General features: G+C 36.7%; 1 protein-coding gene across 2 annotated transcripts in view; it reads right to left on the bottom strand.

The window, feature by feature from the left end:
• The window catches only part of GRID2 (glutamate ionotropic receptor delta type subunit 2), a 1,339,544-nt gene that overhangs the window by 715,489 nt on the left and 605,871 nt on the right, over positions 1-18,184 (bottom strand). For both annotated transcript variants that reach the window (XR_016308769.1, XM_089663824.1), the window contains exon 3: positions 5,494-5,778. Coding sequence is in view for 1 of the 2 variants with exons in the window: in XM_089663824.1 (XP_089519950.1) it covers positions 5,494-5,778 (285 nt within the window). In the remaining variant the exon portion in view is untranslated. The remainder of the gene's footprint in view (positions 1-5,493; positions 5,779-18,184) is intronic.

The raw sequence follows: 18,184 nt of genomic DNA, 5'->3' as shown, positions 1-18,184 counted from the left end.
TCAAGGGTAACATTGAAAATACACAAACCTCTTAAAAAAACATTCCGGGGATGCCTTAAAGCTGTATGTGGTGTTGCAGAACAGTACAATTTTAATAGACAGTCTCAGTGACAGCATACACTGGCAGTGGAATTTCTTTCTTTTACAATTAGATTATTTTACATACAGCAGCAGCACCCCAATCCATTTAATTTCAGTTTGAAATAAAAGGGTTTTGTCAAGTAGCTTTAGCAGTGACACATGCTGGGAGATAGAAATTGCCATGTAGTCCAGTCTGACTGACCTTGTTCTCCCTGATGCAAAACTATCCTGCCGCTGGCCAATTTCCAACAAGCTCTCATTAACCATTTGCCAACTGCGCTATAGCCAAATGATGGCTACAGCACGGTTGTCCAGTTCTGGGAGGGCCAGAACGCCCCCTCCTGTGCGCTCCCAGTGGCGCGTACCCAGCACTCTCCATGTTTTCTGTGTCCTACGGACACAGATGATTGCATGATGAGGTAAAAGGCCAATCACAGCAGCCTTTTACCATGTGACACAGCAGATCACAATGTAAATACAGTTGCTGGTTATCAGCAGCACTTTCCTCATGCTGTCACAGAGTGAGGAAAGTATTGCCGATAACCGGCAAATGACACAGAGGACATCTGCACTGATCATCAAAACACTGATGATCAGTGCCCTGGTGATCAGTGCCCAGCAGTGCCACACACCAGTGCCCATCAGTACCTCCCAGCACTGCCCAGCAATGCCACCCATCAGTGCTTCCCAGCAGTGCCGCTCAGCAGTTGCGCCCACCAATGCCCAGCAGTACCACCCATCAGTGCTGCCAGTCAGTGCCATTAGTCATTGCTGCCGGTCAGTGCAGTCAGTCAGCACGGTCATCAGTGTTGCCAATTATTGCCCATCAGTGCTGCCTATCAGTGCCCATTAGTGTTGCCTGTCAGTGCCCATCAGTGCCACCTATCAGTACCCATCAATGCTGCATATCAGTGCAGCAGCATCAGTGCCCCTCATCAATGCCCACCAGTGCCACTGCATCAGTGCCACATCATCAGTGCCCATCAGTGCTGCCTATCCATGTCACCTCATCAGTGCCCATCAGTGCTGCCTATCAGTGCCCATTAGTGCCGCCTATCAATGCAGCCTCATCAACACACATCAGTAAAGGAGAAAAATGACCTGCTTGCAAAATTTTATAGTAGAAACAAAGAAAAAAAAATCAAATTTTTTGTTCTTTTTTTGTTTATAGTGCAAAAAATAAAACACCCAGTCACTATTAAATACCACCAAAAGAAATCTCTATGTGTGTGAACAAAACAATGAAAACTTCATATGGGTACAATATTGCATGACCGTGGAATTGTCATTCAAAGTGCAACAGCGCTGAAAGCTGAAAATTGGCCTAAGCATGAAGGGGGTAAATGTGGTTAAAGATGAAGAGACTTGAAGAGATTCTACAACAGTGTAAAATTGTCAAACAGCAACATTTTTAAGAGAGAGAGTTGCCAAAATATACTAGAGAAAAGTAGTACAGGCAGGTGTACTACTGCAATAAATAAAAGGCTGCAGATAACACAGCTATGTAAAACTGGACAGCAGCAGAATGATTTTAAATAGCAAGGCTAGTCTTGATTGTTGGAGACAAAGAGCATAGACTGGGACTTTATTACAAAAATTAGGAGACTCCATAGGAACATTATGGTAAAACTGACCTTTAGTAGAACAGTTTTGATCTAGGATATCAGGCCAGTGTTTCAGAGATGATGAGTGCATTCAGGTATTTTTCAGGATTGAAGGAACCGCAGATACAGTAGTAAAAGATTGGGCAGTAGCAGGACAATTTTAAATGAACAAGGTTTGGCCCAAATTTACAATAGAAAAAAAGCAAAGGTAGGTTTAATACAAAAATTAAGATACTACAAGGAATGATGCGGTGTAATTGACCAGCAGCAGGGCAGTTTTAATTAGGGATAATAGGCCTAACTGGTGAATGTCTAACTCTTCTTTTTATCTGTGGGGATACAGGAGTACTTTGAAAGTGATAAACAAATTGATAGACAGGGTGGGGCTTAGAACCTGGGGATGTGGCTTTAATTTTAGATATTAAATTCTTCCTACACAAGAGAGTTCAAGATTCAAAAGTATTCAAAGGGCACAGAGGATGTTGGAAGTCTAACCCATGCACTTACAGACATTGCAAGCTGCCTGCATTTCATCAGTATGATCATCAGTTTAGGCACTTGTCAGGTAAGGTCAGGTTTACGTCAACATAGGGCAGCACAGTGGCTAAATGGTTAGCACTTCCACCTGGCAGTACTAGCGTCGTTAGTTCGAATCCCAGCCACGGCACCACGTGCCTGGAGTTTGCATGTTCTCCCTGTGCCTGTGTGGGTTTCCTCCCACACTCCAAAGACATGCTGGTAGGTTCATTGGATCCTGTCTAAATTGCCCTAATATGTGTATGAATGTAAGTTAAGGACCTTAGATTGTACACCCCTTGAGGGTTAGAGAATGATGTGAATGTACAATATATATGCGTAAATTGATGGCGCTATATAAGTACCTGAAATAATAAATAGAAGGGGAGTGGCTAAAGACTATTAATTAAGATCAGCTTTACATTTTTATTTTTAAACATGCTATTTAAACTATATCTTCAGGCAAAACTTGTTTTTCAGTTTTGTAGAGCTAGGGGAAGGGGTTGGTCCCATATAAAGTTTTTTGCTGTCTGTGTCTCTCTTGAGGAAATCCTTGCCTTTGTTTTTACTGGTGGGTAAAGTTAAAAAAAATTCAACATTTTAGAATTGCTCTCAAAACAGGAGGTGAGGGGAAATTGTCCAATGGGAACATCTGTTCTGCAGAAAAATAAGAGGGGGATTTCTCTCACCTTTAGGATTTCCATTACCTTTTTGTTGCATTTCTGGCAGAAAACATGAAGGGAAATTTCCCTAATGGTATACCAACAGCAAAAAAAACCTGGCAGGGTTTTTAAACTTTCCCCTACTCTATGCAATGCCTCAAAAAGTTTGGGCTATACATGTAATTTTATATAACAAAGTATGCATATTACCACTTTCCCTTCAGTGGATTTACCACCCTTCCTGACCAGGCCATTATTTGCGATACGGCGATGCGTTACTTTAACTGACAATTGTGTGGTCATGCAATGCTGCACGCAAATGAAATTCATGTACTTTTTCCCAGAAATAGAGCTATTTTTGTTGGTATTTGATCAATTTTGAAAAAAAAACAATATTTTGAGTTTATGCTATAAAACATATCCAGTAAAAAAAAATTTAAAAATAAAATTTTGACATAAATTTAGGCTAAAATGTGTTCTGCTACATGTCTTTGCTAAAAACAAATCCCAATATGTGTAAATTAATTGGTTTATGTGAAAGTTGTAGCATCCACAAACGGCAGTATATATACTGGAATTTTGCTTTTTGTACTAGTAATGGCGGAGATCACCTATTGTGGGACTGCGGTACTGCGGCGGGCATTCTGACACTGGAGGATATCTGACTAACTGCCACTGACATCCCCAGTGCCACTAATACAGTGATACGTGTTGATAATAAAAGCTGACACTGTACTAATGACACTGGGCAGGAAGGGGTTAACATCTGGGGCAATCAAAGGGTTAACTGTGTGCTGTGTGTGTTTCACTAGGGAAACAATCTGCTTTGTATTGCTCTGCTGTGCAGAGCAATACAAAGCAGCCTGTTCACGCTCACAGGGGAGAGATCTGTATTGTTTACATACAGACTTCTCCCCTGTCAGCTCCGCTGACGATCACCCAAGAACCGACGGCTGGGACCTAGTGACTGACATGCTGAGGAGCTAATAGTGACGCTGGTAGGAAGCAAGCGCCCCCTACCTGGAACTACAAAATCACATATATATATATATTTATATATATATATATATATATATATATATATATATATACTGTATATATGATTTTGCGTATCCCTGCCACCCTGTAGCAGTACTTCTGCTATAGGGTGGTCAGGAAGTGGTTAAAGTTTGCATATTTATATGTAATCATAAGCCCTGATCTAAACAAATGTAAATGAGCAATATGCCAGTCTTTTCCAATTTACACCTTCTTTTGTCTTGTATTACAATAGTTCTTGATGACAGGATCAATCAGAATGTGATTACATACAGTATGTGTGCAACATTATCGGTGAGTGAGTGAGACAGCTATTATTAAGTAGGCAATCCCTGAATCTTTATTCCTTCTATTTGAAATAATGATCATTTTCCTTGAGTGATATTTTACCCAGTATGTTTAACATTATGTTTGTACAACACTGTCAGTGAATGGCAGCTATTACTTACATTTTTAAGAGACAATCTTTAAAGCCTAATTCCAGGTTTCATTTAACTTTAGATAGTTTGTTTAGACCAAACTAGTCCAAATTATTTCTCTCCTTCACTAATACATTAGCCACTATCGGCTCTGTATAAACTGTATGTAGCATAAGGTAAATACAGTATGCTATGCTTTCCAGTAGTCATCCCATTCTTGCAACAAAATTAATTCAGACTGAGTGCTGCTCAGCCATTCACAGGAAACTTCATATTTTATGAATGAAGGCAAGGCTTTCTCTGAATGACTGAGGTGGAGAGGCAGGCAGATGACCTCATTATCTCCACCTTAGCCAATCAGAGGAAGACTTGTATTCATATTCATTGTAAATGACTGAGCAGCATTTAGATGGATTACATTTTTCTCCAGGATTGGGACAGGAAGTTCCTGTACTGCTGGCAGAACACAGCTCTGTGTACTATATGTAGATGCTACATACAGTTTATACAGTGCTGACAGTGGCTACAAGTATTGGTGGAGGAAATAGCTTGTTTGGAGCAGTTTGGTTTTTAAACATGGAAAATTTTAAACATGGAATTAGGTTTTAAGTAAGCAATCCTTAACTTCAGGCAGAACAGTGGCTAAATGGTTAGCACTTCTGCATGGCAGTACTAGGGTTGTTGGTTCAAATCCCAACCACGGCACCACCTGCCTGGAGTTTGCATGTTCTCTCTGTGCCTGTGTGGGTCTCCTCCCGCATGCTAAAGACATTCTGGTAGGTTAATTGGCTCCTGTCTAAATTGGCCCTACTATTTGTATGTGAGTTAGGGACCTTAGATTGTATGCCACTTGAGGGTTAGGGACTGATGTGAATGTACAATATGTATGTAAAGTTCTGCCTAAATTGACAGTGCTATATAAATAGCTGTAATAATTCAATATTAATTGATGACCAATTTCTTTATGTGATATTTTAACCATGTTTTACAGGAAGAAAAACATCTTACAATGCTATCTTGATGGGATTTTATTGTTTTTATGCATTGTTGTCCCTCTACGACTTAAATGTTAGGGATTCCAAGAATAGTTTTTTTTAACAACTAATCTTTATAGATTGATAGAAATGGAAAAGCATCAGCCTTTTGTAAGCAGGAATATGAGTGGAAAATTACCGTAGTTGTTGTCATAAAAAATGATGAATTTCTGCCAGGCGTATTCGGTGACGACTCTTATGATAACATCATTCAGATAGACTGGGGGGCGAACAGACAATGTATAGTCATCAATCCTTTTACTCCTGTTGAGCCCACAACTACTTCTTGGTGTTCTGGCTGTGGATCGCTGCATGAAGAGATGAGGGATATGCATTGCATCTGCAAGAGACTGCAAGGACCCGGCGGATGCACATCCGATGGAGCTGACGAGAGCCAATATGCCTTGGTTCATAAGGTCACAAGCTGAAAGAAACAAAATCATATTTCAGATGACAGTGACACATGTGTGCAATGTAACTTTTACTTAAAATGTCTAACACATACATGCTAAATGTAATAATGTATTCTGTCTGTAAACATTGCGACATAGGCTTTAGGGAAAAACAAATTCTGACTATTTTATACATTTTATGTTCTTTTAATATTAGAATACATTGTTCTACAACTTATGTTACACACTAAAAAATTACTTGTGGATTTTGTTTTTGCTTATACCAATACATATTGTTATATGTATATCAATACATATTTTGCTTTATATGTACAGGAACCAGTATTGTACACATATCATAAATGCAGGAATAATTATGTACATAGTAATACACATAGTAAAAAGCTCAAAGTACACAATAAAAATGTATCTATTTACAGAAAATTAAATATATACTAAATACAGAAACATTTGTGCACTTATACAATATTTCATTGCAAAAAAAAAAAGTTTGTTCAAATAGAGAAACTCACTAAATTTGATACACGGTAGTCTTATTTTGATCTGCCTACAATATAGTTATTCTTCACAGGCTGCTCTGTGTTTCTATACTTTGAACATTGCTGCTGCTGTTTGACCTGTTTTTCTGATTAAGGGGTCAGTAGACCTGACATTTTGGGCCATATTAAGTATAGTAAGTATTTACAGTGTCCATACAGTGCCCTATAGGCCATACCTTGTATAAAGAATGTATTCCATGAATGGTCTAAAATGTGGTTTTTGCAAAAAATAAAAAAAAGCTGTAAAAATTTGTGATATAAAGAATATGCTGTAAAAAGCAACCAATCAGAATTTTGCCTTTCAAACATTATCTAGCAATATAACAGGTAAGGTTTAATTGGTTATTATGAGCACCATTTATTTAATCCTTTTCAACAGTTTATCTCCTGTAAAGAACACTTGTGTCAATGCACCTATAAAGCCTTCTTTTACCTGGTAGTGTAGGCACTTCCAGGCACAACAAATTTAGATGCTCTGATATGTAACCAGCTTCCATGGTTACCAGCTCTGCCCACCCGCTCCTGCCTTTTGCATCTTATTATAGCTTGGTCAGTTGTCAAATGAGCCAATAATAAACTGCAGTAGCAAAGAGAGAGGGGTAGAGCTGAAAACCACATTTTCAATGATCCCAGGGTGCCCTTTGAAGGATCAGAACATATGTGTTTGCCCGTGGAGATGCCTGCTGTACTTTATAAATGGTATTTTTATCATTTTAGTATTACTGCAGGTGCACTTGTTTCTCCCAATATACTAGATCCTCAGTGTTACAGATCCCTACAGGACCAAAATAGGTAGCTGCAAATGTCAATCATTGTTTAAAGATGGAACACTGGTAAAATGAATAGTAAAAAAATGAAAGTAAAAAGGATTTAGAACTTGTGCATATAAATTTAACATTATCCCTTACTCTTGTGAAACTCTGTATTGAGGCACTTTGCAGTCTATTATCATTAGAAATATACCTGTTACTGTATTTGGGTGTAGGTAATTCAGCAAAAAAACACTATAGCTGTCTTGAAAAAGTATTTTATTCTTCTTTTGAATTAAAATGCAAAGTTGTAAGCTTCATAATGCACAATGGGAAACAAGAAACATGTTTTCTTGCTTAAAAAATGCCTTAATTTAAATATTGTGAAAGTGTTTGATTCTTTTTTTATCGCATCTACGATAAAAAAAAATATATATAATTTTAGTCAGGCACCTTTTAATGATAACAAATTTCTTTCCTCTTTGCATCAATGATTTCACATAGTTTGCTGCAATATTTGTTAATGTTTGCCAGGCCTATACTTTATGGCTGTAAAAAAGAAACTGCTAACCATTACAATATTCTACATCTAAATCTCAAAGGAAAGTGAGATTTTTTTTCATTCTCTGAAAGCAATTTCCTCTCTCCCTTTGTGCTGAAATAATTTGACATGTATGAGAAGATCTAAATAGTGGCAGCAATTTGCACTGTGTAAAATAATAGGTGTCTTATATGTATTTTAATGAGATCTTCAGGAAATAGCTGAAGTCCAATAAAAAGTTATGCATTTCTTGCATAATTCATTAAGGATTACATCTTGTATACCAAATATTAATTTACCAACAATGATCAATATTGCAGGTTTGAGCAATGGTGTAGTCAACATTCTGGGTTCTATATTTCCATTTGGTGTATGTAAAAAGATAGTTAAGGTGCCAATGAAACACATTTACCTATTTTAAGTATTGGTACAGAATGTACATACATTTTTAAATGATTTTATGGAGAAATGCCAAGGAAACAGGTACAGACATTGGGCTGATTTACAAAAGGAGTTGAGAATCTTCACACAATAAAGTGTGTGAATATTCACTTCAATTATACATTCATGTGCAAATGAAACAGAAATTTGCTTTCCACATAATTAGATAATTAAGGTGCATATTCAAGATTTTCAACTCCTTTAGTAAATCAGTCCCCTTGTGCCATTGTTCTAAAGAATTTGATAAGCATTAGATAACAAAGAGTTTATTTACTAAAGAAATTACATTATTCGTAACATAGTGGTGGTGATTTACAAAAGGAGTAAACTTTCTCATTTTGTCAAGTGGACCTGAGTTCACTTGGCACCTCGATCATTTGTAATGTAATTCCTTCTGGACCATATATTTGTTTATGTGCACTGAAGTAAATGACATGCATTTCCCAAACATAAGCTTGAAAACTGGACACAAAATTAAAGGTGCTTTTTAATCACTCGCCCTCCTGACAATTTACCCCCCTTCCTGACCAACCCATTTTTTGGCCTTACTTTAACTGACAATTGTGTGGTCATGCAACGCTGCACCCAAATGAAATGAATAGAGCTTTCTTTCGGTGATATTTGATCACCTGTGCGTTTTTATTTTTTGCGCTATAAAAAAAAGACAGACAATTTTTTTTACTTTTTGCTATTAAACATGTCCAGTAAAAAAATTTTAAAAAATCAAATTGCGTCATACATGTAAGGCCAAAATGTATTTTGCTACATGAATTTGCTAAAACAAATTCCAATACGTGAAAATTAATTGGTTTACATGAAAATTATAACGTTTACAAATGGCGGTATATATACTGGAATTTTTATTTTTACTCGTAATGACAGCAAGCAGCGACTTAGCGGGACTGCAGCAGGCTTTCTGACACTGGGGGGAACTGACTTGGTGTCACTGACATCCCCAGTGACACCAATACAGTGATCAGTGCTAATAAAAAGCATTGACACTGCACCAATGGCACTGGGCAGGAAGGGGTTAACATGAGGGTGATCAAAGGGTTAACTGTGTGCTGTTTCACAGTAAAGCTGTGTGTGTGTGCTTCACTGTATTCACACTGCTTTGGATGGCTGTGCTGTGCACAGCCATCCAAAGCAGTGTGCACAAACCGACAGTGAGGAGAACTGTATTGTTTACATACAGTTCTCCTCCCCATCGGAAATGCTCGTCAATCACCGGCCGGGACCCAGTGATTTACAGCCGCGGCCATGAATGGTGGTGCAGATAGGGCATGCGTGCACCCCCTACCCAGAAATGCAAAATCACGTATATACACGTGATTTTGCGCACCCCTGCCACCCTATAGCATGTATCTGCTATAGGGTGATCGGGAAGCAGTTAAGAAGAGACTTTCCCTCACAGCAGATTTCTTTTAAAAACCTGCTATTACAACTTTTACAGACTCCTATAAACCAATGGTTCAAAACTCTTGACTCTATCTGCACAATTATTGCACAGGAGCACTCAAGCAAGATGTTTGCCTGTTCTTTGAATCATTAAAATGTAATTCATGATATTTAATTCAAATATCTTATCAGGAGGATTACTCTTTAAGGTTTTGCTTTCTCAAAAAATATTGGGATTATCTTTATGAAATGTGTAAGCAGCTGGTGAATATTCTTCTTAGCAATGCTAGTTTGCATCTCAGTGAAATGTCAATGAGCATGTTCATACTATCTAAAGAGGTTAACACAAAGGACTGTGAAAGGGAAAAGGAAGGGAAAAAAAAGAAAATTACGTTCAGGTAATAATGTGAATTTATTTGTGTGGTACGTTAGTTTATATGCTAAAGTTAAAATATAATTAGTACATTTTGTTCTACAGCATTATAGGATACATTTCACCTTGAATACATTTTTTAGATCAAGTATTAACACTTTATTATATACAGTTCACCTTTTCTACATTGATTTGGTGAACATGTTTAACATATTAATAAAGTCATTTTTTCCTATTTCTAACAATTCTAAGCCATAAATATTATTGTACACTAAACCATGTTGCTATCATCACTCTAGTACTATACCTGGTGGTTGATTTGTTATATTAGTTGATTCTGACATATTGGGGTTGATTTACTAAAACTGGGGAGTTCAAAATATGGAGCAGCCATGCATGGTAACCATTCAGCTTCTAACTTCAGCTTGTTCAATTAAGCTTTGACAAACAAACTGGAAGCTGATTGGTTTCTATGAAGAGCTGCACTAGATTTTGTACTCTCCAGTTTTAGTAAATCAGCCCCTGTGTATAGTCATTGATTTACATTAAATATTTTGTTCTGTTCTCAGTCAATGTATTAGGCAATATTTGAACTATACTATTAGGCTATCTTAGCAAAGCAAAGGGATGAAGTACAAACCCACAGCAGCTAGTAAGCTATCATCTTTCTGATTGTTTTTTAAAGCCTAAAGGGGAATTGTGATTGGTTGCTTTGGATTAGAACATCTTTATTACCTCATAACATAATGGAAATCTGTTTATGATAGTGTAGGCAGATCCAATACACAGTAAGACTATTTTACAAAAAACAGAGCAAAGATGGTGCTAACTCCAACAGAACATATTGAGTTTTAAATGAAGCTAGGAACTGATGGCTTGCTATTGGCAGCTACTTCCGTTTTCTAGTTTTCATACATCTCCCTCAGGCAGGTGGAAATACCCAGGGATGCAATAAAAGACAATCTTTGAAAATGACCAGTGGACATTGATCATGCTGTTTATATTTATACGGCAGAAAGCTAACAACTATGTCATTATAGCAACTGACCAATATGCAGCTTCACTCTTCAATGTGTGCACAGCATGCAGCATCACCAAAGAGATACTGGGATTTATTATCCATTTCCTATATTTATTTACTTGATCCAAACAACCTAGTCTACCCCCAACTGTTTTTTCTCTAGCTATTATAGATAATTTCCAATAAATGGTTTCTACATTTGCATGTCTAAAAAGTCAAGGAAACAATAGAAACTAAACTCTAAAATGCCAGGGTGGCATATTGGCATCTCGAGACACAGATATCGTAAAAGCATTTCAAGGCAAGTGCCTTATATATATATATATATATATATTTCTAGTGTAGATTAGGACATGAAGGAAGCAATCCAGAGGGTTACTGTGACACACAGAAAATTAATTATTTATTTGCTTTTTAAGATATACTATTTTATTGACTCCTCCAGCTGTTTGCCTCCTAGAATGCATGCTGCATGCATGTTTTAGCCCCTCATAAATCTCATAGTTGCCCACTTAAATAGTGCATTGAGATTTGGCTAGTAAGTTGGAGACTTTGTGTGAGGGCATTGTTCCACTGCATGGCTTAGCTTCATATGCAAACACTGAAATGGTACTTTTAATCCCAAACTATATATCATTTATAAATAGGTTTAAAAGTGAGAGTCCCAACCCTGAACCTTGGGGCACACCACTAATAACCTTAAACCATTCAAAGTATGAATGATCAATCAATACTCTCTATATACAGTCTTTTAGCCAGTTTTGTATGCATTTACAAACCAAATTTACTAAGTCTTTAGCTTTAACTTACACATTAGCCTTGTGTGGGGAACTGTGTCAAATGCTGTTGGTTATCCAAGCATACTATATCTACAGCCACTCATTTGTCTTTGTTTTTGCTTATCTCCTCTTAAAAAGAAATCAGATTGTTTGATAACATCAGCGTTTTGTAAATCCAAGTGGACTTTAACAAGGCATTTAATAAATGTGCCTTCTCTCTGTCCCAGTCACCAACGCAATATTATATTGTAAAGAGGCTACATGCTCCAACCTGACCTCTTTACTATTAATATATTTGCAGAATTTTGGGAGGGGTTTCCTATTCTCTTTGCAACTGGTCATTTGTTTTGAATTTTTGTGGCCTGTAAATGGTTATAGAAATTTTTTCCTGAAAGACGCATGGGGGCTGCCTTCGGTAAACCCACTTCTGAAAATGCTAGTTTACTGGCTTATGCACTACCTGCTGGCTTTAATATTTTTAGGTCAGTGACCCAGAACAACTATAGAGATCAGGAAAAACTGTTGTTTTTATTTAAATACTTGTCTTTTTATTATAATAGTGTTTATTCTCAAATCACCTTGATTTAACATGCATTTGACAAGGACATGTTGGTTCTGAATCATAGCCTTGTAGTGGTAAAGGAAGGATCAGGATGACAGCCTTGCAGTCTTCATTCTTAAAGGTCCTATCCCCATCATTTTGTAACTAATTGCTCTCCTACATCTTTATACTTAATCCCTCTTTATTACTTAGCTCATCCCTGGCATTCAGAAATTGTCTTCATTGCTCCGTGAAATCATCACAAGGGCTGAATAGCTCATCTCAGAGCCCAAGCTGAAATGTAAGCTCCAATAGGGTGCTTTATGTCAGTAATGCATAATATATTCTTTCTTTCTTTCTTTCTTTCTTTCTTTCTTTCTTTCTTTCTTTCTTTCTTTCTTTCTTTCTTTCTCTCTCTCTCTCTCTCTCTCTCTCTCTCTCTCTCTCTCTCTCTCTCTCTCTCTTTCTTTCTTTCTTTCTCACTACTTAATCAAATAGGGCATCCTCTCTGCTGTAACAGAGTTTACTTTCTTCACAGGACTACCAAAGAAGCATGATTCTGGGCAAAGGGGACATTTTTACTACAAGACATTTAGGTTAACACAATGGCAGACTGGCCTTTCTATAGTGGTCATCTGTTCGATTTCAATTTAAAACCTTCACCTAAAACTCACAGTTCTTTGAGCAATGCAGGCAGTTTTCATTCAAGCATTAAATATTACAAGCTTTGCCAGAGATTATAGTGAAATATTGAAAATATGTTTTTTACAAAATGAGATAAAATTTTAAAATGTTTGCATTGAAATGCAGTCCAGTCCCTGCAGTCATAGTTTTACAATTTAATACCAGTGTTACATGACCAATGATCATAGGATCAGATCTACCAAGCATAAAATAAATAGAGAATAAGATTGGGGTGGAAGGCCATTGATAACTATTAGATGAGCAGGTTGGCTTGTTGCATTACTGTAGTGGAAGGTCGTTTATCATTGCCAGTGTAGGGAGAAGCACTGCAATCAGTTATGTAAGTAATGACTTTTTAACATCTAGAAAGTGTAATCTAATAATTTTGCTAGCAAAGAGGTATGAAAAATAGCAGAATACTTACAAGAAAGTACTATTTGTCTATAAAATTATCTCTTTGTCTTTCCATTGTGAAACCTGATTTAGTTTTTTTTTTAGTTACGTAATTGCTTAGTCAAAGACAGTGGTATCTAAGTAAATGACTGTTGAGAATTAGACTTGGAAAATGTTAAAGAGAAATAAAAAAAAAGTAATCAAGCAAAAGTGACAATGAGAAAAATGGAACGTCTATGGTAAATTAGATTGACATGTACATCATGCAATAAAAGTTCTATTATCCCCTTTGTCACTTTATGAGCCAGTCACAGTGTCAGCACTTTAGTGACAATAGCCCTGGCTCACTAGTCAACATCTGTGCATATGAAGCACAGTGGTGCTATTATGTTTAATTATTGCCTTTAACATTTTGTTTACTGCCATTTAATGGTATTTGTTTAGGCAAAAACAAAAAGTATTGGTAGAATGTGTTGAATACATGATAAACTCAGGGTTGACTGAGAATAGTCATCCCTTGCCCCTATCCACCAAAGCAGCAGATCTTCAGACTGTCAGTTTGTGCCTGATGATGGTTTACTTTATTGTATATCCATCATAATCTATATACCATAGTATTGTGTGCTCTAAGGAAAATAATGTCTAGAGTATGCTTTTGAAAAGCCCATTTTTTTTTGGCATGGCAGTCATTAATACAATCAGGTTTTAATTTTAAATTGAAGTATCTATCACCACCAGAGACCTCCCTTCAATACCTTGTCTCTGTGACTATGCAGGAAGGGAGGGACATGACCTTGACAATGACAGTAATAACAAATCTGCAGAAGCCCCATCCCTTCCTACTACTTACTGTGATCCTGTTGAAAAGATTCTCTTACTTTATGTCTCAGTGATTACACAGATAGGTGTCCGTTTATGACACACAGAATAGCTGCGATTCAGAGGATCACAGCTATTCTCTGGTCATTCACAGTTTATGACACTCAGGAGAACATATTTAGCCCTTCTCTGGAGATCTGTGTTCTCCCTCCAGATTCTCCAGCTCAGAGCTGGAGAATCGGAGGGACCGCAAACTAAGAGATAATTTACCTCTGTTTAGTAAACTGATCTTTTACTGTAATCTCGCGAGATTATAGTAAAATCAGCCGTTTTCCAGCGTTTGTAGACCGTTCTCCCTTCGTTTGGAGAACTGATCTACATATGCTTTATAAACTGCATTCACAGGAGAACTCTGTTCTCCGAGAATGCCGGGAACTGAGCAGCGATCATTTACTGCTGGTTCATAAACGGACACCTAAGTTAGGTGGAATTTCCCCAGTACATAACTATAGGAGACTGACAGTGGTTTTAAACATTTTACATGTGATCAAAAACTAAAACACATAGTTTTGAATATAGCTGATCTTTAAGCTTTGCCCCAGTCTTCAACATTCTGTTTTGAGATAATCTCTCTAACTTAACCCACATATATGCAGTGTGTGGCAAATATGCAAATCTATCTTTGTGCTGGGAGCATGCTTTACAGTGCACTCCCAGCGCAGAGACCAGGCTCTCATGGAGAGCCTGAGGTCTGGTACTGCCAATCAGGACCTAGGACGCCCGGTTCTAGGTCAACTGATTGCTGTGATAGCCTCTTATTGGCTATCACAGTGATCAGTTACTTTCAGCCCACCCCTGTGTTTGCTTCCTCTTCTGAGGAGAGGAAGATATACACAAACAAAAGTGTGTAAAAAAAATAAAGAAAAAAGAAAAAATATATATAAAAAAGAAAAAAATTAAGAAAACAATGGCAGGATCAAGGTTTGCCAGTTTTAGTGTTAGGGTCAAGGTTGGGGTTGAAGATCAAAGTCAGCATCAAAGATCACAGTCAACATATTTTGGGTAGGATTAAAAAAAATGATTAAAATTAGTTTCAGTGTCAGTTAGTGTCAGTGTCAATTTGTTTTTGGTAGGATTTGAAAAAAAGCAAAATGCACATCATTGTTTCTGGGCCCTACTACAGCTACAAACAACAACTAACATACACATATATGGTATTTCTGCGGTCATCAGGAGCAGGATAAATTATTTTGGGTTGTTTTTGGGTGGTAAATTATAGTAATAGCAGGATATATACAGCTAAATTTAAAGAAACAGGAGATATCCCTTACTATTTACCACTAAAAGAAACCCTAATTTGTCCTGAAAAAAACAAGGTATAATACACCCAGATACACAAAGTAGTTGTGAGGATATGTACAGTATTCCCAGCACATGTCAAAGTTGCAAAATTGTGCTTTGGCATTAACATTTATTATACTCATAGGTGGAAGAGGATAAAGAATAAAAGTGATTGAAAAATGTTATCTTGGTGAACCAGATAGTAGATTTCATCAAAAAAGCAAGAGTGGCATGGCAGAATTTTTTAAAAATGTATATGTACATGTTGAAATATTTATGAGCTTTAATAGTGAGTCATTTAATTTTTTTCCAGGCTGTATATTTTTCCATCAAAACCCCTCTTTTACTCCCTACAGCAGCCATTTCTAAGAAATTTTGCTACATCTTGAAAAAAAAGTCCTAGTTTTGCCCCAGTGACTAGGTTGGGATGACCAGTCCCCTCACCAGCAAGTGCAGGCACAAGGACACTTAACAAGCAACTATTCAACAATGATTTCTTGAGAATAGAGGTGCTTACAAAAGGCAGAATAGGATTTTCTGAAGATGAGTAATTTGCTTCATTTATGGATATATTTAATCTGTATGTGCCTAGAGATCAGCCTTAAAAGCTACATGACTGCATAATGAATATAACTAGACTTCTGTTTTTGTTTTAATATTATGAGTTATTTCAATACAGTATACCTATAGTGAAAGGCTGACCTGACCTTTTGAAAATGCTGATTTTTGTGGTTGTCATATTTTTTCAGTTATTACAGTTATTTCTGAGGAACAAGTCTAAAAATCAACATTTTGGATTTTACATACAGTATTTCAGACCCATAACAATAGTTATCTAGAAATTGATGAGGTTTAGTAACCAGGGAAGTGGCATTTTCAGAAAGTCAGCAACAGTTTGCATTCAGTTTTTATGCTTGTGATTCACTAACCCCAGCCAGAAGATGGCACCACAACTCAAAGCTTTCAGCTATATAGCTTCCTGTGTCTTCTTAGTGGACTATAATTGAACAAGTTCCCTATACCCTAGCCTAAAAACCCTATCGCAAGAGTCTTAGCATTCTATCCTTACTTAGTCTCATGTCTGATGGATTGTGTGATGCTAATATGTTTGTTTAAAATAGTTAGATAAGCTGTATTTAAACATACATGATTTTTTAGTTGATAGTAAGAGTTATTTTTCTTTAAAATTTTTGCCTGCAATTTTTTAGCTTCGATGTACATATTATTAACAATAATTAACACTCATTAATAATGAAATAATGAAAAAGAAATTCAGATTTCTACAGAAGTCCACTGGTGGCTGTCTCTCTTTAAAGTACCATTTTCTCTTTTCCCCTAAACATCATGCCAAGGTCAAGGCACACTGCTATAAAGTTAAATGCTTCTAGCAACCTCTTTGATTGCTACTGGCTATCTCAACTTACTCTTGTCAAGAAGCCGGTCTTTGTAGTACATTTATACATTGGCTTAAAGTATAATGAAAGCTGTAAGTGTGGGCTTGAAATAAGTCCAGGGCATACCCAAGGGTCCTTATTAAAATTCAGCTACGATTCTATCAGTCAAACCAAGGCATTTTAATACATTTAGGTACTTCGCTTTTTCATCTACTTTACAGTAAGTTTGATATGCATTGTCAGTAGACTGGCGGTGCCATGTCCAGGTAATAGAATTTATTACATGGAACCTATCTTTATATATGACATACTATATGTCTTGTACGACAAACCTTCAAATTTTGTTAAAAGTAATATATATATTGTAGTAAGTGAAATACAAAAATAGTACAAATACAAAAACAAAGATCCATGGAAAATACGGCTGAGAGTTACTTATAGCTGCCAACATTTTCTCTTTGAAAAACACTTCCGAGCAACAACCGTAATCTAGAGCAGAGGTGAACAAGCTGTGTGTCAGGACCTCCAGTGGGGTTACACAGTCATTTTCTGGGGTCACAAATGATATGACATTAATTCTATAGGGTTCCATTAGGAACCAGATGTTTCTGAACAATGCAAAATTGGTAACTGAGGTCCTAGAGATCTGCCTTAAAAGCTACAGTCACAGACATGTGTTTTGCTGGCTACATCACCACCAAAGCCTTAAACATATTTTATTTGAATTTAAACCTATTTTTAGGATACCCTTTTACAACTACAAAATTTAAAAAAAGAATTGCAGATTAGATTATTAAGGTAACACCAAAACTGGATCATATTGTACTATTTAAAAACTTAGAACATTTGAAACAATACATCTGCCTCAAACATCTATTAATTCTACATCCATTCATATGTATATTACAGCATTTACAGAAAAGACTTTCATAAATGTCGAATTGATAAATATACAATACAAAATATAACATTTAGACTAGTGACTAGTTATTGTCTACAGTTTTATCTAGAAGGCACTCCCTTTGGTCATTTATAAATCTAAAGTTAATGTTGTTTTTAGCATATTTAGCCATCTGCATAGAGCCATATATCCAGCTTGTCATCCAATCCAGCCCTACAGTATACCACATGAAACAATATCCACTGCACTTACAAAACAGCAAAACATAGTAAGGTTAAAGATAAATTGTCACTTTGCTGATTCAGGGTGCTGGTTCTCTTAGAGAGCCCATTACGCTGATTGAACATGGCATAGTTGTTGGTGCCAGACGGGCTGGTCTGAGTATATTTTAAAAACTGCTGATCTCCTTGGATTTTCAAACGCAGCCATCTCTAGGGTTTACAGAGAATGGTCCGAAAAAGAGAAAATATCTAGTGCAGTTGTGTAGATGAAAATGCCTTGTT

Source organism: Staurois parvus, unplaced genomic scaffold (genome assembly GCF_062004578.1).
Source record: "Staurois parvus isolate SC_StPar_1 unplaced genomic scaffold, SC_StPar_1.0 ptg000044l, whole genome shotgun sequence".
Taxonomy (NCBI): domain Eukaryota; kingdom Metazoa; phylum Chordata; class Amphibia; order Anura; family Ranidae; genus Staurois; species Staurois parvus.
The sequence above is the reverse complement of the archived record's forward strand: the minus strand, read 5'-3'. Positions and strand labels throughout refer to the sequence as shown.